General features: G+C 37.1%; 1 protein-coding gene and 1 long non-coding RNA gene across 6 annotated transcripts in view; both read left to right on the forward strand.

Annotated features, from left to right (window-relative positions):
• LOC134528340 (glutamate--cysteine ligase regulatory subunit-like) overlaps positions 1-24539 on the forward strand; it is a 49892-nt gene that overhangs the window by 16426 nt on the left and 8927 nt on the right. For 4 of the 5 annotated variants that reach the window (XM_063361890.1, XM_063361888.1, XM_063361891.1 and 1 more), the window contains 3 exons: positions 8908-9041; positions 10426-10497; positions 11341-11467. In XM_063361890.1, the coding sequence (XP_063217960.1) occupies positions 8934-9041; positions 10426-10497; positions 11341-11467 (307 nt within the window). In that variant the 5' untranslated portion in view covers positions 8908-8933. Of the gene's footprint in view, positions 1-2183; positions 2370-8907; positions 9042-10425; positions 10498-11340; positions 11468-24539 lie in introns of those variants that run through there. The other variant, XM_063361892.1, reaches the window with a different exon arrangement.
• On the forward strand, positions 20181-22204 carry LOC134528345 (uncharacterized). The gene is made up of 2 exons (XR_010074386.1): positions 20181-20850; positions 21608-22204. It is a non-coding gene; the product is annotated as an uncharacterized LOC134528345 (long non-coding RNA).

Here is a 24539-nt window from a genome sequence, read left to right on the forward strand (position 1 = left end):
ACCGACCCTCGGCATATGGTGTGTTGCAAACCAACTCACAGCCTACGGACCTAGTTAACACGCTGGGGCTAACGAACCACACCCTGCTCCACCACCCCGTGTCTTCAACAACGGCTAGACACACGGGCTAGCCTGACGCCCACCTGGTAAATTCGGCATAGAAACAACTCACTACACACTAGGTCCTCCCCAGGTTGCGACCACAAAAACCCGGGAGATGGCACAGTTCACTAAGTGGACACTGACACAGTGGCGGTGTGGTACAATGAGAAACATTTGTCTGGTTTTAAACAGAGGTAAAGCTCTTGCGGGCATGTTCCACATGTGCGTAAATACTGCCTACAGTAAAATTCTGTGGGGATTAATGCTTATGTAAGAAAGTTAAATTAAACATTTACATTTATCATCCGTAGACGGCCCTATGTGGGCGACGAAGGAAAACATTCACAAGCGCGACCTACTCTCGAGGATGGACCACATACATGGCCCGTCAACTACTAAAGAAATAAGTGAAAACTCACAAACGCACACTGGCGAATAACATATCTAGGTTAAGTGATGAGTTTGGCATACTGCACTGGAGAGTGGGGACGGCCATGGGGCCGATGAGAAAGGATTCGAAATTACTTACATTATTGCGGGTTACTGGATGTGAGAGCAAGCGGTGAGAACCCCAGTGGTGTGCGAGCTCCAGTCCATGAGCCGTTCAAATGACGACTGGCATGCCTTTGGCGGCTCAGCGGCGCCAAAGCCTGCTATTCCATTGCGAAGCACGCAGAGCGCAGGAACGATTCAGGCTGGGTTTTGTGGCCTTATCGCACAGTGAAAAATTGTGATTTTTTAAATAATGCAAATGATGAGGATATAAATATTAATAAATAATAATTAAGGAAAAATAGAACAAAGTTTCGGACTAGGTTTGACAGATGAATATCCCTCTGGAATGGTGAACAAACTCAACACACTCGATAGCCACATGTTTTGTTTTGTGGGGGGGGCTATCGATTTATCGGCCGCGGAGCCATTCCATATAGTTGCATGTTTGACTCTGGGAGAGGACTAGGGGTGCCATCCGCCAGCGGCGTCTGGTACTGGCGGGGAAGGAACCAGTTTTTTTTTTGTTGCAGGAGTTACAACGTCAAAATAACATTGTAAAAAAATTTCCTAAGTTTTTTAGTTTGCAATTATACCCACTCGGACCCACTACTCTAAGGGCGGTATTCCAAAACATTCAGGTAAGGTAGCGAATAAGCACTACCTTGTTGGGATACAACTGTAACCTATCTCGCAGACTGTATTCCAGAACGCGTCCCAATCCAATTCCTGTTAGGAAACGAAAAAGCAATTTAATAAACTGTGCCCTGTACGAGGCTAGAAACTGATTTCAATGCATTCTAGCGGATGTTTGGCAACCATCGATGGATTTGCTACGCCAAAATCCTACAGATAGCAGCACTATCGTGCGAATTGATTTGCGTAATTTTAATTTTCTCAGGTAATTTTAAAGTTGTTGATTATTTGTTTTTATGACCATTTAACTATTCAAATATATTCCAGAATAGGTTTTGCTATTATAAAGTTTTATGTGACACACTAGGTAATTTTAAAGTTGTTGATTATTTGTTTTTATGACCATTAAAGTAGTCAAATATATTTCAGAATAGTTTTTGCTATTATAAAGTTTTATTTGACACACTAAAACACATTATACATCCCCCGATTATAATTAAAATGACTATATATGAGTTAATGGCGCCAGATGCGATTCAGCCATCTGGGAGAAATCAACGAAAAAGTGAGCTCTGCACATGCGCGTGATTTTGGCAACGAAACGGCAACAGATAGGACACCAAAAATCAGTGCCCTAAAAATAAGGTACTGGCCGTGTCCTATCGTGCACTTGGAATATGGTTAGGGTACAGGTATCGCATATTCAACACCTAAACCCTTATTTTTTTGTCTTGGAATACGGCCCTAACTCTTTAATACACCATTCTATAAATTCTGAACTAATAATGTCTGTAAAATAAATTTAAAAATTAAGTCTTTATATTTAAAAAATTATGTTTTCATTGTATTTAAAACTTAATTTTTTATGTTGGCATTTCACAACCGCACAAATATTTTAGTGGCTCTATTACGCATATTTAGTTTCGCCCCCCTGTAATTTCTATATGACCCGAGACCTTGTATATGACCGTGATCGTGACTAGACGGAAAAGTTTGTTCCTAACCCTATACGTGACGTCACGGTTAATTTTATACAAACTATGGTTGTGTAAAGTATTTGTGAATTTTGAGTATATAAGCACGTGTAATAGAGCGCGGGCAAGAAGTTTGAGCGGCGATTTGAGTGTTCATTTGGACAGGTATGACTGATAATTATAAATGGGACTCAACTGGTTATCTGTTAGCTGTTCATATGCAGTGCTTAGAGAAGGCAGTGTATTTTTTTGAAGCTAACTTATCCTCAGTGTGTAATTTTTACAATATATCCGAAAAAGATTTTTTAAAGGGATATCAAAAATTTTGTAAACTTGTAAGAATGGTTATGTTACCGTATTTACTCGCGTAAAGGCCCCCCTTTTTTCCAAAATTTCGACTCCAAAAAAGGGGAGGAGGCCTATACGCGAATTTGGAGGAAAAAATAGTCGTGCGTCTTTGTTCAACTGAGGGAGGGTTGGAAAGGCATGCGGCGACGCGGCGGGAGGGTGAGAGAGGCAGCGAGTCCGCAGGGGGGAGAGGCAGTGCCTTGGCAGGAGGGGGAGAGGCAGAGGCGTGGCTTAACCTCCCTCCAGCCAGCTATCACGGATAGATGGAATGTGAAGCGGTGGGGAAAAAAAAAAAAAAGGGGAGAGCGAAGGAAGAAAGGAAGGGTGTTGGCTGGTCTATTTTTAGATTTACCCCTCCGCCGAACTAGGATGGGAAGCAACTGGCGCCGTCAAGAGAAAGAGAGGGAGGGAAAGAGAGAGACAAATGAGTGTTAGAAATACCAGAAGCGCTTTCCGTAGGTACCTGCTCCAACCACTTCCCTTCCTCCTTCACTTCCCCTTTCCCCCAACGACTAACTGTTTACGTCTGTCACGCCTCAAGACAGCCTTACAAATCACCTCCTGCCGCTCACAATACATGGCTTGCTGTTTGATGCATGCCAAGCTGCCCTGCCCTCAGATAAACCCAGAAAAACAGTTTTTAAATTTTTTCTCAAAAATGTTTACAAAACAAGGAGGGGGGCTTATACGCAGGCGGGGCCTTTACGCGAGTAAATACGGTATGTTAGCTACGTTATAATAGTGATGTCATTTGATTAGGTTATTGCATTAAAAAATACTTTAAAATTGTAGAACCACTGGTTTAAAATGTAGCGAAAAATGTAACCAACCGTTTGAGTTTTTTAACATGGCTTATCTAACCTAACCAGTTATAGACACAATTTCAAAATATTTTAACAGCAGCTAGCTTGGGAGCAACGACCATATAGCTTGGTAGTAACCGGTGGAAGCTACAGAGGGCATCGTGGTGAAGGGAAAGAGGGAGAGATGCCTTCCTAGTTATGACAGGAAGAAGTGGAATGGGCTGGAGGAAGGAATGCTGGGGATGAGAGATGCAAGGGATATGAAGAGATGACTAAGAGGGCCATTCCATTGTCATGAGTGGGACACTTGTGCAGCATTTAATTTATTCAGGGATTTAAAATAAGCTTTAAAAAATATTTATTGTATATTATTTTTGCAGTGTGTGAACTACAGTCACAATGCTATTTATTGGTTAGTGGTTTACTTTTAAATCTTCTTCTGATAATTAAATACTAGTGCCTAAACATTTGTCACGGGTGGGACAGAAAAAAGACATAGCCTTAGACACAACAAGTTTCTCGGAAAAAACTCTGTGAATTTATGAGTGTAACACATTTGAACTCATAATAATCTTATATGAGAGGCATTGATCTATACATTACCACATGAGAGGAGGAGCTAAAACACCAATATTGAAAATAATATACAACTTTGTTCTGTCACGGGTGGGACCACTCCGTGTCACGGGTGGGACACGATGAGAATTAATAAAGTAAATACAATTTTAGACCAACTAAAAACTGCATGTTAAACAGAGAATAACTTTGAAAGACAAATTCTACACTTGTGAGAAATTAAAAATAATATAATCAAAGTAATATTAGTAACAAAAACAAAATGCCCAAAATAATATGTTGTTGGCAAAAGTTTTCTTTTTAACTAAGTTCATGTTTGTTCATAGACATCCAACTGGCAAGGAAAGTCATAAATAACACTATTTCTTATGTTTTTCACTTCAGGTGTTGGCAACAGAGAAAGAACCTGTTCAAATTGCACTTAGGAGACATCTTTTTTATCGGTCCTAAATAGTTTGCCACTCTCTCCAACAGTTCTCATGCACATGATTTTCAGTTCTCCATCACCTTCTACTTCACTTTGACAAATGGCTGCATACTTATACTTGACAGCATTCTTCTTGCTGGTCGTGACGAATTCTACGAGCAAAAATGTTCCTGGCACTACATTGGCAGCATCTGGTTTTGCAACAAATTGAAGAACACCTGGTTGTCTTGGGAATCTTTGCAGCACTGGCTATTATCATCGTGATTATTTTCAGAATCTGAGTACACATCTGAATATCTTAGTTTGAAGACTCTACATTTCTTTAGTTCTGAGTAAAATGTACAGCCGATACTAAGGTTTTCACTGTCATACCGTCTGAAGTAATGTTTTGATTGGATACCGTTGATAGCCAGTACATTTTGCCATATTTTGTCCAACAACTCCCTATTATCCTCAATTTATGATTTTGAAAGGAGTACAAATTTTACATTTGGGACTGCAGATGATGCAGCAGCAACAAAGTCTTCAGCACATTCTACGACACATTTCCGTTGTTTCACTCTGTTCCACACCGCACGTTTTGAGAGTCCCCCAATACCATCTACCGCACCCTTACCGTGCGAAGTCGCAAAGAAATACCAGTCACCTTCAACACCAAAATCTGTTGGCATAAAACATAGGTTTGACAAGGTAAATTTGTTTTTGAATTGGCTAGCACAGCCATCTGAAAAGATTTTTATGTATTTCAAACTTTCAAATTCTTGTGCCAGTAAATTTGTAATTTTTTTATACATGTATAAACAAAATACTTGTCATGGCTTAAATTATTGCTTACAATAGCAAAAGAACGTGTAGCTCCTTTTACCCATGCACAAGCTGAGAAGACAGTAATTTGTTTGTGGTTCCAGTGAGCAGACTGGATTTCATCTTGGGGCATAGCAGAATAATTTTCTGCAAAATCAACTTGTAAAATAACATCATCATCCTTTAACATTTCTCTCATATCCTTAAATGCTTGTGATTGAGCTCTTTTTATATACACATGCTTTTTATAAATACTTGTAATTGAAGTTCTTTTAGTGCTTCATCAACTGACCCATTAGTTTCAATGAGTTTGGGGCGACCTTCTATATCTTTCCACTGTTTCCAGTTGGTTCTAAGGCAGGATGTATCTGTCTGTTCATCAATTAAAGTGATAAGATTATGAATGCATTTAGTACAGTTTCCAATCATGCAGTTCTCATTTGTCAAATCACAACAGATATTTCAAGAAGTGTGGAACTATTTGAGGGAAAGTTTGGACCTTTTTTAGCGACAGCCTCAAGAATAAAAGTGAAATTTGAATGGTATTTGCACACACATACATTGTGTGGCATTTCACTTGTCAGAATAACATGCTGGGGACGCAATGCATAAAATGTGGACAGTTTTACTGCACCAAGGTTTTCAGTATTAAATAACTGATACGCTTCCCTTACTGTCATATTCATATGACGTTTTTGTAGCTGCTGTCTTTGACCAGTTTTCGGATCCTTAACTGATTTGACATCCCTAATACCAGGTGACAGGCGACTGATATCATCACGTTCATAAAATTGCTGGACTTCAACAGCAGTGTTTTCACTTAGTGCATTGTTCAATCTTATACCTCCCCTGTTATCCAATTCCGGAAAGATAGTTTTAGCCTCAGTGCCAGGCATATTGTCAAACACTAGTTTTTTTATCACTGCTACTTTTTTCCTTGGGCTACTTGGAAGAGATTTTTTTTACTCTATTTACAGCCTTTCCAAGTGACTGAACACACAAATATGAACCTAGTGGTGAGGCAATGTCAGCAGCTTTATTTTCAATACTTGCATTCTTTTTCTTTTGCCTGTATTTTCTTTTTCTTTCAGCATCTTTCTGTCTTCTTTCCTTACACAGCCGAATAGATGACATTTCTTTCCCTTTCATCTTCTCTCGCCGGATCCTATCTCTTTCTCGTTCCTTTTCTCGATGACTTCTATATATTTTCTCATCCTCTTTAAGCTTTTATCTGAGCTTTCTCATCCTCTCAGCTGATGTAGTTTTCCCCATGCCTGCACAAACAATACCCCAGAAAATTGTAGATATATACTGCAATACATTTTAAAGACAAATTTAAACCAAGTAATGAGATCAATAATATTATTACCTACAATATTTGACTTGAAATTAAAACTGCAAAATGAGTTACTGTACTATTGGCATAATTAGGAAAAAAATGTCAAAAAGGAGGGCATTGCCCTCTTTTAAAATAATAGGTATAATCTATGAATTTAGCTGACAGTTAGTTAATGTATCACCAGTGCCACTGATCTTGTCACGGATGGGACAGGTCAAAATGTTTATATATATATAATTGTACTATCTTCATCTGTCCAAATTTTTTGCAACATGATTCACTCAACTAAATCCTTACTTCCACAACATTATAACCCTAACCTCAAACTGGGTATTACACAAGATACACTTAAGTAAGTTTTTTGTCACGGGTGGGACAACTAAGCACATGCTTTTCTTTTTTCAATAATATCACAAAAATGGCTTACCTTACAAAACAAACTTCATATGCAGCTTGAAGAACAAGATATTAACTTCACTATGAATAAACTGAGAACACTGAAAGTAAGTAATGAAGTATCTACAATGTTGCCAAACTAGACAACAAAAATTGTGTCACAAACTGACAACTTTCAACACTTAAGACACAACCAATTACTTTCATACATTTAAATATATTTTCAACTTTTTTGTTTTGGCAAATTAACATAGCATATATTTACTTCTCATTTCCCTGAATAATAAACAATTATTCACATTTTTAAAATTTTTGCTCCAGGATCACTTTGTTATGGAATGGCCCACGAGGGAAAGAGGGTACAGTGAAAAAGCCACCGGTGAAAGCCCAATTGCAAGTGAAATCAATCAATAACCTCATGTTCACACCATATTTTTAATGTAGTTAACCTAACTGTTGTTATGTTTTTATTGTTTTAAGAACTTTGGTGAGGTTATAGAGAATGAAATTCAAGAGTATGTACTTTTTAGGGGCATTTCTATTTATTTATTTAAATTTAGTCATATTTAGTGATTATCTCTGAAGTACATTAAAACCTGTCATATCCGGACTAATATCGCGACTTCCCGATCCGGATTTCACAAGGCCATTTATAAATAGTTTGAGGGCCAGAAATAATTAACTTGTTTGTTGTTGAATGTTTTTTTTAGATGGTTTGGCATTTGTATTTTTACAAAATATATATGTGTAGTACACTACTGTAGGTACATGTATTTAAAAAAAAAAGTTCAAAATGTAATGTACGCAAAACATTAATATGTACATATGCATTTTAATTCTACAGTCCATATGTATAGAGTATTGTACTTATCAATATACTTTAGATTATATTGAAATACTGGAACATTATTTTTGAACACAGTAAAATATGTATAAATTATTTACAGTATAGTACATTACACTGTACTCTTAAAATACATAAGAGTAAATTTGATTCAAACTTTTTACTTACAGTACGCCTACATCAGTGAAAAAGTTTGTGATTTTCGGCTGCTTCACCCACTTCACACGTTTTTTCGAAGTCATGTCTCTCAACCTTCTTAAAAGCATCACTTCAGTTTCACTTGTTTCATCTTGATGTTGAACATAACTGATCAGAGATTCGATGATGATCTTCAATGCCTCAGAGTGACTCCTTACAATAGGCTTTTTGTCATCCTCTTCGGGTTAAGAGATTTTCTCATCGCTATTCACACCATTTCTAAAATATCACTGTCTGTAATTTCGTTGACTTTATTATCTTCACTTAACCATTTCTTGATTTCATCGTCATTGATTTCTTCACATCCAAGCAGATTTTTTACGAGCCCTGCAATCCGACTCTCTTCTTCTTGTAAACAGTTTTATTGATTGCTTCTGGTTTCTCCCCACTCCATTTTTTTTTTTTCAGTTTCATCATGATCTAACAGCTTTATCCATGATCTAACCAGTGTAATCAGTTTTATGTCATCCCATGCTTAGGATACCTACATCACCACAACTAACATGTTCACCTTTTTTTAAGGATTCCATAACACTTTCACCCTCATCCATTCCAGCAATCAACGAGTCAGTAACTTACGACGATAAGTACGTTTCAGTGATCCAAGCACACTTTAATCCATAGGTTGACAAAGGGATGTTACATTTGGGGGTAAAAACACACATATTACGTCACTATTTTTCAGTTCATCTTCACATGGGTGTGAGGGTGCATTGTCTAGTTGGAGCACCACTTTTCTTGGCAAATTATTTTTTGCTAAATGTTTTTCAACTTGTGGCACAAACAGCTTGTTTGTTGTTTCCATCACCCCATCTGGCACACTGTCTCCCACACAAATTTTGCTAACCAAAATTGAAAAATTAGTTTGGAGGTATGTCTGGATATTGGAGGATCCACATATCACAGGTCCAGATGTGACAGGTTGTACTATGATTTCTTTCGAGTATATCTTTTGTTTACAATTTCAGGTTTCACAATTCTGGAAAGCAACAAAATGCTGAAGAATGTACCTGCGACTGTCAATAAAATTCTTGTACACACAGAAAACATTCTGAATTTGAATGAACTGAAGATAAAAGCAGGACAGAATCCAACTGATGAGGTGAATTAATGTTTTCACAGTAATACCTCATTAATAAAAACCCTGTTAATATAAAACTCTCATTAATACAAATTGTATTTACAGGCCCTAGAAATTACATAGGCATCACAGTGCTACATAATTTGTTCAGTACTAAAAGTATTTGTATTGTGTAATACAAAGTTTTTTTTGTTCCAAAGGTAAACAAAAGCATTAAGTCAAAAATGGTTAGTACAAATATCCCAGAATAATGATAAGAAACAATGTGTATTTTCAACTAAAATAAGACTGATCCCATTTCTTGGAAAAATTATTGTAACATTTCTTTTTGTAGTTTATTTCTAAACCTTTGCTTTATTTTTCTGTTTTAAATCCTTGAACTGTAGTACAGTACAAATTATTTTTTAAGCTATAGTTGTAGCCATCTTAAAATGTATTTTACAATCCATAAAAAAAAAGTACATATTATGGTGAGCATATTATTATATTTTGTTTAGGTGTGTTATGCCTGTACTAAAGTAGAAAAATATTTTTTAACTTTTATTTAGAAATCATATAAAAATTGTGATTAAGTTTTGTAATAGTATGGTTAGTACAAACATTATTGCAAAGTGACAAAGTTATGGTCCCTTCAGGTTTGTATTTTTGAGGTTTGACTGTATTTTTAATCTCTTGCAAGGTTTGTTTTAGTCACTAAGTTTTGCGGTTTTATTTTATTATTTCATACCTTGGAAGAATGTTTAATACTCTCACTTAAGGCACAAGTAGGTACATATGTTGGCATGAAGATGTTTGCGCTGCACTAAGACTTGCTATCTTAAACAGTTGTGAGCAGCAAAGTAGTACATAAATTTGTATGGCTTAAGGTTTTAGATAGGTGTTGCATAGCATATGTAGGACTAGTTGTGGAAATACACAACATGGCTTGAGTGGTTGCATATTAAAAGTCAGGGCAGTGGCTCTGAAGGACCTGTTCTCTTAATAAAGTATGTAAAATGGCTTCGTCGAACTTTACCAAGGACATACAGAGACTCCCTGAACATAATTTGTGTAAATAATTGCATATGAAGGTTTGTCAATGAAATTAAATGTATATATTTGTGAACAAATGCTATTTAAACTCTAGCAGTAGGCCTACTAAGATGTTTGTCCAGAATTGCTTGAGACTTTAAGCACATCTAACACATTTAGTGTTCATTGTAAGATTAATGTTGCAATCATTGTTTAAGACACAAATGAAAATAACTACAAGTCATTTTTATTATGACATTATTTTACTTACTCATAGTTAATTTAATATTTAATATTGGTAAATTTGAAATTAATGCAAAAAATTTTCTATATCCATTTTTCCTTGTGTGTGTGCATGGCAGACTGCCAAATGTTTGTTTGCTTCTGTTTGCAGTTGATCGAGAGCCTGAAAATAACTCTCGACAGGTGGACTCCAGTTGACAATGGCACGACTGACACACTGGAGGTAATTGCTGTGCTGAATTAAACATTAAGTTTGTTCTAACAAATGGCCACTGGTGTACGTGTACTCTGCCAATCTCGTCCTTATGCCAGTTTTAACAAGGCCTTTCTGTCCATGTTTATGTATGTAGTAGCCTTTATGTTGCTTCTAACATGACCATTTAATATAGTTTTTAGCCTGGAACCAATCATGCCATCATTGGTAAATGAGTTTAATCCACTATTTCTCAAATATGAATTTCAAAAATTTGATTCTTAAACGAGTGTCTCGAATCCGAATGTAGATCTCTAGAGTCAAGAACAAAATAATATCAGGGGGGGGGGGGGGGGGGGGGAATTTCAACTCATTCAATGTTAATTTTGAAAAAAAAATATGTTTATGATAAGAATTTCTTTTTGTGTCACACTATTGTGATTTTTTATGTACATATATGATATATATACTATCTTACTGTATTTTGCATCTGATGTGTATTATATATTTTTGAATAATTTGATATTTGATTCAAATTTTGCATAGTAAAACCAGGATTTGCAACAAAAAAAACTAGTCTGGAGTGATTTTGGGAAACTAGACAACTGAAATCAGGATGGATGGAGTGGTTTTGAAACCTGGTATTTTGAAACGTACCACCTTGCTCCATGAACAAGAGTGCAAAGGCAGCTTGATATATTTATGTCTTCCATTCTAATTTTCAAAATTCCAGTAACTGAATGTGGTGCATTTTAATGAAACAAGTATTTGAACTGTACTGTCATACTGTTCCCTTCCAAGCTTTTGATGTAGATTTTTTTGTCCAATGTTTTGTACCAAGTTTGTATTTGGTGGTGGTTTTCTGTGCCTCAGATTCGTGGGAACAGCGGACATTGTGCGTCCATTCCCGAGTCTGAGTCGAGAAGTGACCTGAAGATCAGCGTGAAGGTGTTCATATCCTCTCTCAAAACTGAAGCATTGAGCGAGGCTCTTGAGAAAGGTTAGCCAATTTGTACAGTTAAGTTTAAATTCCATCCTATGCTAATACAGTAGAACCTCGTTAATTAGTGATGGTCGGGACCGAGTTAGTCACGGATTACCGAATTTCACGGACTAGCGGTTATAAGCCCAGAAGGTCTTATCAAGCTTCTCAGACACCGGCGTGCAGCTGGGTTAAGGCCCTGGTCATGTGACGTAACATTTCCCGAGGCTTACTGCGCATTGGCAGCAGATGGATAAAAATAGTAAACTCCCCATTATTCGTGTTAATTGGGACCCGCCGATGTCCGGATAATTGAAATCCTGTAAAAAAAAAAAATATAATAAACCCGGATAATCTGTTCACGGTAAGGGCAGTCTTCAAATTAGTGTCTCGGCTTAAAAAAATATGGCACTGCCTAGCCATTAGTTCACGGTCATTTACAACAGCCGAAGAGAGAAAGATAAGATTGTGCTGACCTTGCACATATAAATTTTAAGTAGCCCCTTCCTACCCTTACTCCCACCATTCGTCCGAATGCCAGCCAGACACGTCACACGTCACTTGCCAGGCGCCTGCCGTGCGTTAGCAGCATGTGAAACAACTTTCAAACAAACAGGAGATGGGAAGCAGAAGTCAGGACATCCCCCTCAAGTTTAAAGAGTGACAAAAGTGACAGCTGAAAGGGGGGTGACACAAAGGGTCGGTACAAACAGCGTTTCAGAGTTTGGCGGCCCACGCGATGGCTTGCAGTGTTTGCCAGCGGTCGGCCCGCGTGATTTTAATTTTAAGCGCTGACAATTTTTACTTCTCTCTCTCTTTTTTTTTTTTTTTTTTTTTGCACTTTTAAATCGTTCTGGATTATACGATTCACGAATTAGCGCGTCACGGATTAACGAGGTTCTACTGTATTAACTTTTCATCCAACTTATGTATCTTGTCATACTCCTGGTCTTGCGTTTGCCAAATTAAACCAGCTTTTGACAAGATGTGTTTGAAGTTACGAAAAACATGAGCAATTTTTCTTTGTTTAGTGTTTGTGGTTGGAGAGGGTGTTTTTTTTTAATGAGATGAGAAATGAAGGTTTTACCAGTCCGTGTAATTATACTCTTGTAAGGGAATTAGTAAACATAAATGGCCTAACTGCATAAATTGTATTGAAAAGAGTGTGTTAAAAGTGAGATATAATTAATGGTAGATAATTTAATTGATATTTTGCATCAGCAGTTTGTACTTTTATTAAGAGGAGTAGGTAAAAATAATGAAAATCTATGGTTTCAATAAAGCTCAAAAGATTTATGTATTTTTACATGAACCTTTTGTAAACATGGCTGTATTTATTAAACATAATTCTCTTTTTGGTAAAAAAAAAAAAAAGTTACTTTCAAGAATCTTTAATATTTAATTAAAAAATTAAATCTTAGAAAGCTAAGCTTATTTGAGGCTATATGCAAACAGCTTGTTTCCAATGAGCAGTGATTATCATTATGTTTATGCAACAAAGTACTAAAGGCCAATTTTAAACAGAGCTTAACAACACATTAGTATCGTTTAATAATGAATTGCATTTCACCAAATATTTTCTCTCCTTTAAGATATACAACCATCATTTAACTTAAAACAATTTTGGTCATTCAACTTCTTAACTGTTGTTTAGCACTCACAAAAATGACTGCACATAGTGTCAGCTGATTCCTGAAGACAAAGAAGACACATAAATAATCTCAAATTTTTAAGCAAGAAAAATTAGTTACATATGATGGTGGTGATAATGATTTAAATGCATGTTTTGAAATAAATAAAGAATGTGCTAAAGGAAAGTGAACTAGTGCTTGTGTTTCCAACAAATGTCGCATATATTGTTTTTATGAATAAATATGTTCAGATATAATTTTATGTGATAGTTTTAAAATAAATAAGTTCATACTCTAATTTTTAATTAAATGCTTTAGTTTTTGGTTGTGATAAAAGTTATATATAACCATTTACACTTAGTGTGGCTATCTTTATTTCCTTTTCATTGGTTTGAAACAAAACCCGAACCTTTATAGACCAATGATTTTTACTTCCTAATTATGGGTTAGTCAATTATTTATAAGTACAGTAGAATCCCGCTGATCCGACCCCTCACGTTATCCGGAAAAATGGACTTATAAACGGAATGGTCGCAATAGAGAATTTGGGCAAATTTTTACCCCCCCCCCCCCCCCCCCCTCCCTCCCAATAAATCAAAATACATAAAAAATCACCTTTGTTCGCATAGATTTCATATTCAAATAGTCTATCATGTAAAAATACCAACTTTTTAAATTCATATTACAGTATTTAAATAGCACGATGTCTCCCGAAAAAAACGATACCCTGGAAAGCAATATTGGAGCTCCCGTTGCCGAGAAAAAAAAATATTTCAACACAGTGCAACTTGTCCATTTTCGCCATCTTTGTATAGAAAAATCAGGTGATTTAGTGTTGAAATGATAACTTTTTATTAAAGGTTTATTATGTCTCTTGCGGGCAGTATTAGTGTGGCGTTTGAAAGGTTGCGTCCTGTGACACAATAGCAATACGTATGTATGTGACGGGTGGTCTGGCGGCGCTTATCGCTCTGGTCTGTCCGGCTGACGTGCAGGAATGCGAGAAGTAGAGTAAGTACCTATAGGAGGGGAGGGGTGTGGGCGGGTAAGTGAGGGGAAGGAGAGCGGAGCTGCTGGCTGCTCACGCATCTACTCGCCAGTCACCACTGTCTGGCGACACAGACATTTGTATTTTATTCACTGGCTGACGATGAAACGTAGCAAAGTAAATGTGTTTGCCGACTTGGGCAGGCAGTAAGTTGTTTAGGCACTAGGCCTGCGTGTCAGTTAGGCATGGTCGGGCAGTGAAATTTGACTTCGGGCAGGCGCGGGTGGATGATTGTCCAAACGTTTCAGGCTCTGGCAATCTCGGTCAGCCTTGAACACTACTTTGTGACTGAGCAGTGAGCATGCGCCGTGCGTACGCGTGTGTGAGTGTGTGAGGCTGGCGACCAGCAGCATCGTTAGCTAGCGAGAGTGTGACGGTAAAGGTCGACCTTGACCACTTCCGCTATCTTCGTCTTGGAAATTGTCTTCGGATCCACTTGCTGGATAATCTCATATTTTTTCATTAGCGACAAACTGGCTCACTTTACACTCATTTTCATGAATCCACGAGTCCGTGTAAATTCAAAAACGAGTCACAATCGTCAACAATGCTTTGCAAAATCAGGCCAAAATTGTAAGCAAATCAAAATCTGTGTAAAACTGCCTGTGTTGTCATCGATCATTCATAGAATCAAGCCAACAATGTTACCAAATCAAAATCCAAAAACAAATGCGTGTGTCGTCAACAATTATTCACAAAACCAAACCAGTAGTGTAACCAAATCGGTGTCCAAGAAACAAAGCTTAATAAGTCGTCAACCAAGGGCGCCCATACCCGGGGGCAGGGGGGGGGGCCGTGGCCCCCCCCTAGCTTTCAGGGAAGGAAAAAAAAATAGTGTAGTCAGGTGTTTTACTTTAAAGAAAATTATTTAAATTCAGTATTATGTAGAAGTGGTTCAACACGAAGATATTATTGTATATCGTTTTTTACATGTCTACTTCATTTTTTATGTTAGTTCAAGCATTAGTTCTGCTGCTGTGATATAAGGTGTTGTGTACAGGGAGAAAACGCTGTTCAAGCGCAACGTCCGTGGCGAGTCATTCCCCTTCGTAATCCTACCCAAGCTCACGCGATAACACAACACAACAGATTTAGAACAGTCAGAGTTTAGACGACGCGACAGTTGACACGTGCTTGTAGACGGCGAAATGTTTTGCTACTTTTTCGTCATAATGTGTATGTTCACAAATAACATCTCAAAACAGAGATTTTTCAATAGTCTTTAGGTCTACAGTTTTATGCATCTGGTCTAGATTTAGTTTAGTGTATTCAGTCAGTATAAATAACTTAAGTGTAAATAAATCAGTGAAAGTGTAAAGATAAAAACCTTTGTTATTATGTAGTGTTTCTTAGATTTCCTCATTCGTCACATCCGTTCAGATTATTCACAATTTTTAAGGTAAGCTAACACATTTAAAGTTACTCAAATAAGAATTATTGTCCAGAAAAGTATACAACGTAAAATTTATGTTGGAATTTTGAATTTGAGGAAAACCACTTTTTCCCTTCAAAAGTGTTTAAAGGGATAAGGATTCCGCTACCTTCAGTAGACTCGTAAGCAATTTACACTAGAATCTCGATTTTACGTACGCTCACGGTCGCTTGGATTGCATTCGTAAAATCGTTATCTTCATAAATTTTAAACACCCCACCCCGTGAAGATACATGTTATAATTTATTGAACGGAATATATATAATATTAAATAGTAAAAACAAGACTGCCATCTGCCCTCTGCCCTCCCTTGCGTTCCCCTTATTTTTTTTTAACATTCCACAACTTGCCTCATTGCACGAGTGATATAAAAGTGACATCACAGCGACTAAACACAGTTGCACCACGCATTGCATCATGTTAACTTTTGTGTGGTGACAGTAGGTTGTCCGACATGCCTTTCTTGGATATCTTTCCTTTTCGTAAGACGCGTGCTACTAAAATAAATTTATATTTGAGTTTGCAAACTTGTTCACTCCTTGCCAGAGACAACTGAACACAGACGAGACTTTCCAGGGTTGGGTTGATGAGCTGGAAGAATTCCCTGCCTTGCATTTTTATGGACTTTACCTTATCATATTTATCAGTTAATCTTTAACAGATAGGCTTGAAAAATATTAATGAACGCACTTTTAGTAACATAATCGAGGAGATCAAGCACACAGTTCAGTGTACACCTGTACTGTTTCATAAAAGTGATCATAGGTAGGGACTGAAAAAATTCGCGGTTTCATTGACCACTCGGATAGACTCAACGATTCTCTATGTACTCGGGCAACTATCACCTGGTCATTGGCTACCGACTCGGGACACCTGTTTATTGCGATTCTTATGATTCGATACTTCTTTAGTTGAGTCTTTGCCATTGGCCTAGAGTCCTTCAGGTAAATTGCGGTCCAATCACTGACGCAGCATTAAGCTAAATGAGTTTGGATTCCAGCCTGTCTCGAAAGGAATCCGCGAATTTTTACTGTCTCTAATCATAGGCTTATTTGGTGAAGAAAAACGCTGCTCTGTAACGACAGACATTCATTAAAAACACAGTACATTTTAGTGCGAGAAGCCCTTGAATTTGTGATAGCCACAGGGAATTATTTGTTTGTATAGTAAGTTAAAAAAAAACTTAGTTGAAAATCCGCTCGTCACGTCTACTTGCTGTCACTTACACCAATTTTGAGTGTTTTTTACTGGGAAACCGATGCAGCGAAGGTAATGAATGCGACACATGTCAAGATAATGCCTAATGGCATGGGTTGTTGGATATTAGCGGAAAGGAGAGGAAGTAGCTACTCAATATCGTTTCTTTCTCTCACGCTTCACAAGGTTTCAAGCTCAGTTGCTATGCTCACGAGCTGGAAATGTTGGAATGAGTAAGTAATGTTGAGTATAGTTCATTTGCGGTAAAATATATATTTTTACGGCCTCCACATAATTTTTCAATCGAAGAAATTTCAAACTTTGCGACAAATAAAGTGTACCTAGTCCATTTTTTCTTTTCGATTTTGAGTTTGATGCCGCAATAACTTATACAATATTCACTAACGGTAAATGGCTGTTGTATTAGCTTTAAAATATGAATACGCTGTGCATAAAAAATAAATATTTTTATATGTTTTCATAGTGTTTTTTTAAATTTTTATTAAATATATTTTGGTGTCAAAATTTCCGAATTTTAGATGGTTCCTGAAAAATGTATTCGTAAAAACGCGGCTTCGTTGAGTCCGGGCTCCGTAAAATCGAGGTTCTAATGTATCTTAATTCTGAAGTTAAGTACTGAACATGTTATTTAAGGGTTTATCAGGGCCGTATTTACGCGCAGGCTATCTAGGCTGTAGCCTATGGGCCCGCACCACAAATGAGGGCCCGCACCACACGACACGAAAAAAAATTATACTGCGATGTGGATCTTCTTATATTCTTAAAATACGCGTCGACATATTGTCCAGTTGTTTTGTGTAGATTAATTGCGCTGAACTAAACTCTTCTGTGGAAAGCTGATTATGAGTTATGTCAGCATTTAGAAATTTTCGATTATTTTCATTGGTTTTGGTGTCACTTAATTCCTTAACCTCTAAATACTGTTTGGTTAAATTGTCTAGTTTAATAATAAACTAATTTTTTCTGCGCTTTACTATCACTAAATAAACTTATAGTCCTCGACTACTGAATCCATCTGTGCTAATTTTAAATGATAAGCAATTATGATTCATATCGAAACATAGTAATATTCATTTAATTGTGAAACAATTTTTGACTATAATTATAAGCGTATTTCAGGTGTTACATTTAAAAACAACTGTTTTCTGACTGTAATAACATATTTAAATCGTTTCTCTCCCACAGTTGAATCTTTTGACCAACACGTTTTCAACTTTATAATTATTTTAATTTAATTTGTACGCGACATTTATTTAGGGGTAAAGAGAGCAATTAGTTGAAGGACTGTATTCTTGATATCCGTGTACCCGAGACGCTGTAAAAGTATAAGGACTGTATTCCTGCATTTTTGTTGCTAAAAATTCATTTGTTTCAATAAAATAGTTAATATTTAATTAATAAAGTAGCCAATAAAGATTTTTTTATGGCGAATGAGTACTGTGGTCTAGTATTTTAGTAACAGGACAAAAAATTTTAACAGGGTCAGAACTGGAACTATTTTATGGCTAGTAACAAGCCGCAGTTAAGTCTTCCAAAAGATTAAAAATACTTCATACCCCTAAGTCTGGCCCCCCCCTACAAATTATCATATGGGCGCCCTTGTCGTCAACAATCACTAATAAAAACCAAGAGAAATCCGAATCAACAAACGAGAGTAGCGTATCCACAAGTGAGCAAGATCACACTAACGAGTCGCAAGATAAAGGCACGGGACCGGGACGGCAATAGACGCGCGTGTAGATGCTATCAGGTGATGCGCGCAGTTTGCCGGTATTGGCTGGCGTGGACAGTCTAGAGGGGTGGTATCTATTTTTGACCGTCTTTTGTATGCCTGCCTGCTTACAGTACAGCGCTCGCCAAGATAAACGTGAAACGTGAACTTATAACGCCCAACAAAATGTAACAGACTTGTTTTTCAGCCGATTTGACTCAAATTTTCGACTTTCTCTGCTCAAATTTTTCACTGTTTCTCTAAAAACGGTCGTATAAACGGAATGGACGCATCAGAGAGGGGTCGTATCGGCAGGATTCTACTGTATTGCAAAGGCCCTTTCTATTTATTTCACAAAGATTAATACTAAATGCATGGACATCTTTATGAGTTAAATATCTCATTCATCTATAACATATTTAATTACTACCAATGTTTTGAAAACATGATTTCACAAATCAATTAAAGCATGAAAGTTAAAAGGCCAAAATTATATTTCATATATTATTTAAAAATTGCATCTCAATTTTACATGCACATTCGAACAAAAATACATTTTCATAATGTTATTACAGCTAGGTATAGGTACGATTTCAACTGACAGAAATAACTTAACCTAATAATAACATTTGATGTGCTTTAAAAAACTTGTTTGTAAAATTAATATAATGAATGTTTAAGTAATTGAAATATTTATCATTCTTTATTAATTATATTTGTTTACATATTTGAAGGGACGGCGTAGATGGATCATCTCGTCTCTCGTCGCAGTCACTTCCGCACCGTGGTTTCACTCCGGAATGTCTTGTTCCGACGCGCGTCGCGCTTCAGGAACTTGCAGACCTTGAAAGGCCTTCATTTGCCAGTGTATAGTTTCAAGACCTTGAAATGTCCTTGAATTTTGAATGTTTCTGAAAACATAATAATCCTAAATAACATTCAATTGCAAGAGTAGTGGTTATTCAGTGGAATCTCATTAAAAAGTCACCTAGATGACCCGGGTTCGATTCTCAGCGGGGTGGAACCAGGACTCTTCACGAGTGGGGAAACATGGAGGAAGCACTATGCCATGAGCCCCGGTGGGTTTTTTTCAGGATACTTTCATTTTCCCCATCTATTCATTCCATAGTGCTCCCTTTTCATCTCGTCATCTCTAATGACCTGGATGTCGACGAGACTTGGAAGCCTCGATTTGTTAATTAATTCAGTCATTCATTACAAAGTACTTCGGTTTTCAGATCCTACCAGATGTTTTCCATTCATTAAATTTCAATATCAATTATTTTCTTAACTAAGAAATAAAAAACAAAAATTGTGGATTTTTCATATGCATTTTAGTGTGACGTCACACGTGATGCACAGCAGCCATATACGTTAGAGTTCTGAGCATTAACAAAAGTACTTGGAAATGTAAATAATGTATATGCTCGTTGAGTGTTTTTCTAATCTGTATGTTTTCTAAGTACTTTATTGTAAATGACTCTGACAAGAAAAATGTCAACATTTATATTTATACACTATAAAGGTTGAACTTGTCAATTTCATCTAACAAGATGGATGAACAAAATTAATGTAGCATATTTATAATTTCACTTCAGTACACATTTTATTTCTCTATGAACCATAAATCAGTAATTTGTATTTATATCTTTGAATGTAAAACTTCTTTGCTCAAGTAATGATATATTTTGTTTAACGAATAAGAATGGGTTTTTCACAGTTCACATGTAATATTATATGACGAATATTTGTAAAACAATCTGGTATTGGTGGAAAAGATTTAACAAAAATTATTGCTAGCTAATAAAAGTTTGTTTGGAAGGAATTGAGAAAACGAATAGGAATGGATATAGTAACTTCGAATAGGAAAGACATGACATTTTATGACTGCAGAAATTGAACTTATAAATATTGAAATATTTTGAAGAATTATAAGAAATGATAGTAAACTGGAATAATATTAATAATTTGAAGATATATATTGAACTAAAGAATAATTATTATTTATAAGAAGATTTAATTACTACAAGGCGATCCCAGGAAGAAGACTACGAGTATAAACTACGAAGAGCTGAAATCATATTAAGGCGTTCCCAGGACGAAGAAAGAAATATTTGTAATAATCAACTGTACGAGACCATACGGAAACGACGAGAGGCGTTCCCAGGACGAAGACGATCAACGATAGGCGTTCCCAGGACGAAGACGACTAATTGCTACTAGGCGTTCCCAGGACGAAGATACAAGACAGCGAATGGGCGTGCCAAGGATGAAGACGCAGAAGATTCATTGCTGAGGTCCTGGTTGAAAGAAGACAAACATAGTAACGCATAGTTCGTTACCACGGAACTATAATAACAGGTCGGTTATATAATGATTAAGGAATGTCACTACATTTACTAGCTTGCAAAACTGACACTCGGGAATAATTAATATCACTTTAAATCCCTTACTAAATCTTTACACACTACCAGATTGCTAAAGTTATGGACAACTTGAGTTAAAGTTCATAAAATCGTTGTATATAAGCTAATCCAAGGTTTTACGAATTTTTCCACGACATACCCAACTCTACCCTCTGAATAGTCCGGACAACAATAAAAGAAATTTTAATTAATGGTGTGTAGTACAAATTAATTAAAATATAAGTAATTGTAATGTTTATTCAGTATTACAACTTCGTAGAAGTTGTTGGCGCCCACTAATTAAACTAAATGATTCGTTCTTTTGTTCTTATCATATAAATACACCAGAACGAGTCTAAGTACTTTCGAGTCTTACAAGGTCAGATATATTTATTATAAATAATAAAGAATTTGATAGTTAAGGCCCTATCAACACATTTAATATTATCAGTTGGTCCCTGACTAAGTACTTGAGAACATAGACATAACCCTGGCATAACCCTTGCAAAGGTGTCGAACACTATCAAACTGGTTTTTGAAACAAAATCATGCTTGAACTTTAATGGTGCAAGTGGCCATTTGCCAGGCACAGAGTTTTGCGTTCCCTATTTGCTTTCGGGCATCCCAGCTGTGGTAACGGGGTTGATTCTGCTCCCTCCCTGCCGGCATGCAAGATTCCTGGGAGGTTCATTGTGGTATTCCACTTTTTTTAGGGCCTGACATCTCAGCAGCGACTTCGGCGATGGTAGCTCACGACAACACAGGCCAGGGATATAGAGTAAAGGACTTGGTCACAGTCTTTAGCAAGCAACCATCCCGGAAACTACCTGGAGTGTTGTCGTGAATCTGTGGAAAACCATAATCGAGATGGTCAGACTGGTTGAGTAGTTTGATCACTCGCCTCCTGCCAAGGCGGGTTCAAAACTGTATTTTCCGAAAGTGAGAAACATGACGGCCGCAGACCTCGCTAATGCATTCTGACAGTGCTCCATCATCGGCACGTCACTTCCCATGCGTCCCTGTAAGGACCATGGTGTTGGCGTGATGTTGAGTCCTTCATTCGTTCGTCCAACCCGGTGACTCTCAAACATTTTGAAGTCGGGGCGTGTTTAAGATCCTACAAATAATTATAGGCTCACTATAAATGAATTTCTGAGAAATATGTTATGATAATTAAGTTAAATATTACAAAAAACAAACATTGTGATAAAAAATAAAATGAAACATATAATAAGTGTACTTATTCTTGTATTTTTGAGTGAAGGAGCCTATTGAAATGTGTTAATAAACAGAGCTGTAAATTCCTAATTTATTTATTGATATTTATTTATTTATTTGTACCATGCCCACCCACAGTTGGGAAACTTTTAAGGTGGGCACAACATAAAAACAATCAAACAAATGCATACACATACGGACAAATCAAATACCTATATAAAGGATGATTGCAGGCAGTGGCGGCTGGTGCCTTTTGAAAATGGGGGTTCACGGCATTAGGCTCTTTTTATAAAGAATCGCCGATCCCCCCCCCCCTCCTACCCTCCCTTTGAAGCGGGTGGTACGGACGTGATCAAAAAGGCATACCGCAGAATAATATGTTGTGAAAGAAAACCTCTCCTTTACTTGATTAGTAATCACATCACATACTTCCTTGGCTGCAACAGTTCTATTTACATGAACATCTTCCACTTTTTTTTTTTTTAGAATGCTGCTCTGGCACCAACATTTCAGTTCGCATTCTCACTTTATCCATATTCTATCTTTCTTTCTCAAATGAAAGTCAAAAACTGTCAACATGTTTCCTGACTATCGGCATCGATGCTCCTTTTTTGTAACTGATTAAACAAAATGTCTACGTGCGGCATTATATTGTGAAAAACTGTCAGCCAAAATACAAACACTGGATCATTCAACATACGCCGAATAGCTCCCGACTGATTGATTGTTGTTGACTGCTTGCATGACGACTCAATTTTCTTCATGCATTCAATCAGTTGTTTTCTAAACTCTTAAAATTCCATCTTGTAGAAGAAGCACGAGAAATTCTCCTGCCAACAACGCCATCAAGAACAGCAATTCTCTGTGTGAGTGGCTAAAGAAGTTAGTTATATCACTCAAATTGGAAAAGAATACATGGACTTGTTAGTTTTGGCTTGTATATTGTGCCACAATTTAATTCATCTGATGCGCATAGCAATGCACGTAATGCGCATATATATAATTTTGTTGAATAATGGCCTGAACACCATTGTGATGCCCACTCATTACACTAGCCCCATCATAACTCTGTGATATCAATTTCTCGGGTTTGTCAACAATACTTTCCAAAAATATGCTAATACATTCTGCGATTGATGCAGCATCATGTCCTGGAGGATTTACAAACTGCCAGAATCGTTATACTGCTTGCCCGTTAGGTAACACATAGCGAAAAACTATAACCAATTGGAATAAAGATGATATGTCTGTAGTTTCGTCTGCAATCACTGAAACAAAACTTGCACATGAAATTTCTTTTTTGATGTATTCTTGGCAGACTTTAAGCATACAAGCTAGCAAATCGTTATGGATTTCTTTACAAGTCCCTTTAAAAACAGTTGCAATTGCAAGGTGTTCTTTCAAAGATTTGTCTAACTCTGCTGAAAAATTAACTAACCCTCTAAAAATTCCAGGATTAGCAGATTCTTGTGTCTCGTGACCTCGCAGCGCGAGTTCAAACGCCCCGCAAATGTTTATACAATCTATAATTTTAGACAAGACATAACGATTTTTTGTAACTTGCTCGTTATGTTGTTTAAAGTTCAAACGGTAGGCACAATCAAGTTGTTGGCGAATGTTTAATTTCCCCAAAAGATGAAACTCCCGGACGGAATTCAAATGTGTTTCTGCACTCTCATGCTTCTTTTTTTTTTTACTTAAGTGAGAAAAATCTGAGATGCCAAAACGTACAGAACTAGATTCACCATTTCGTTTCGCGAAGAGCAGGCAGGGAAAACAATAGAGCCGGTTGGTTTCTTCGCATCCACAGATCCACGAGTTTTTCTCGTAAATGTCCTGCTTAAATTCTCTCCTGAACTCCCTATTTTTTGACTTAGTCACTTGCACTATAGTAAGTTTAGGCATTGGTCTGCCTGCTTGTTGTATTTAGATTTTCCTTTCCAATGACAAATTAGAGAAAACCAGTGTTTTTATGTTAACTTACTCAAGGCCATAACGAGTAACTTAACTTAGTAGTTAAAACAAACTTTTTAAACGTCGAACTAAACGCACTAAAGTATAACAATAACACATGACAAACAGCGTCGTCATCATTCTCGAAGAGCGAGCAAAAATGGGAGAAACAGGACAAGAAATGTTGCGCCGCGCACAGGATAGTGTAGCACACGCCTGGACTGTGCTCCTAGGCTGGCTTATGGGGAGCTACCCCCACCACCTCGCTCCGAGCCGAGCGGCGCGCCGTCGCCCGCCTAGCCACCATCGCACGTGCGATCCCAGCATAGCTGCGCTTACTCTATAGCGGCGGGTTTGGAAAATATTGCTAATTGTTATAAGACCAAATGGGTTGCATTTATTTATTATTCGATGTGTATGATATTTAAGTATTACAGTAGGCGCCTATTTAAATGAGGCGAGGGGGTTCACGTG

The sequence above is a fragment of the Bacillus rossius genome, chromosome 1 (genome assembly GCF_032445375.1).
Source record: "Bacillus rossius redtenbacheri isolate Brsri chromosome 1, Brsri_v3, whole genome shotgun sequence".
Classification (NCBI taxonomy): domain Eukaryota; kingdom Metazoa; phylum Arthropoda; class Insecta; order Phasmatodea; family Bacillidae; genus Bacillus; species Bacillus rossius.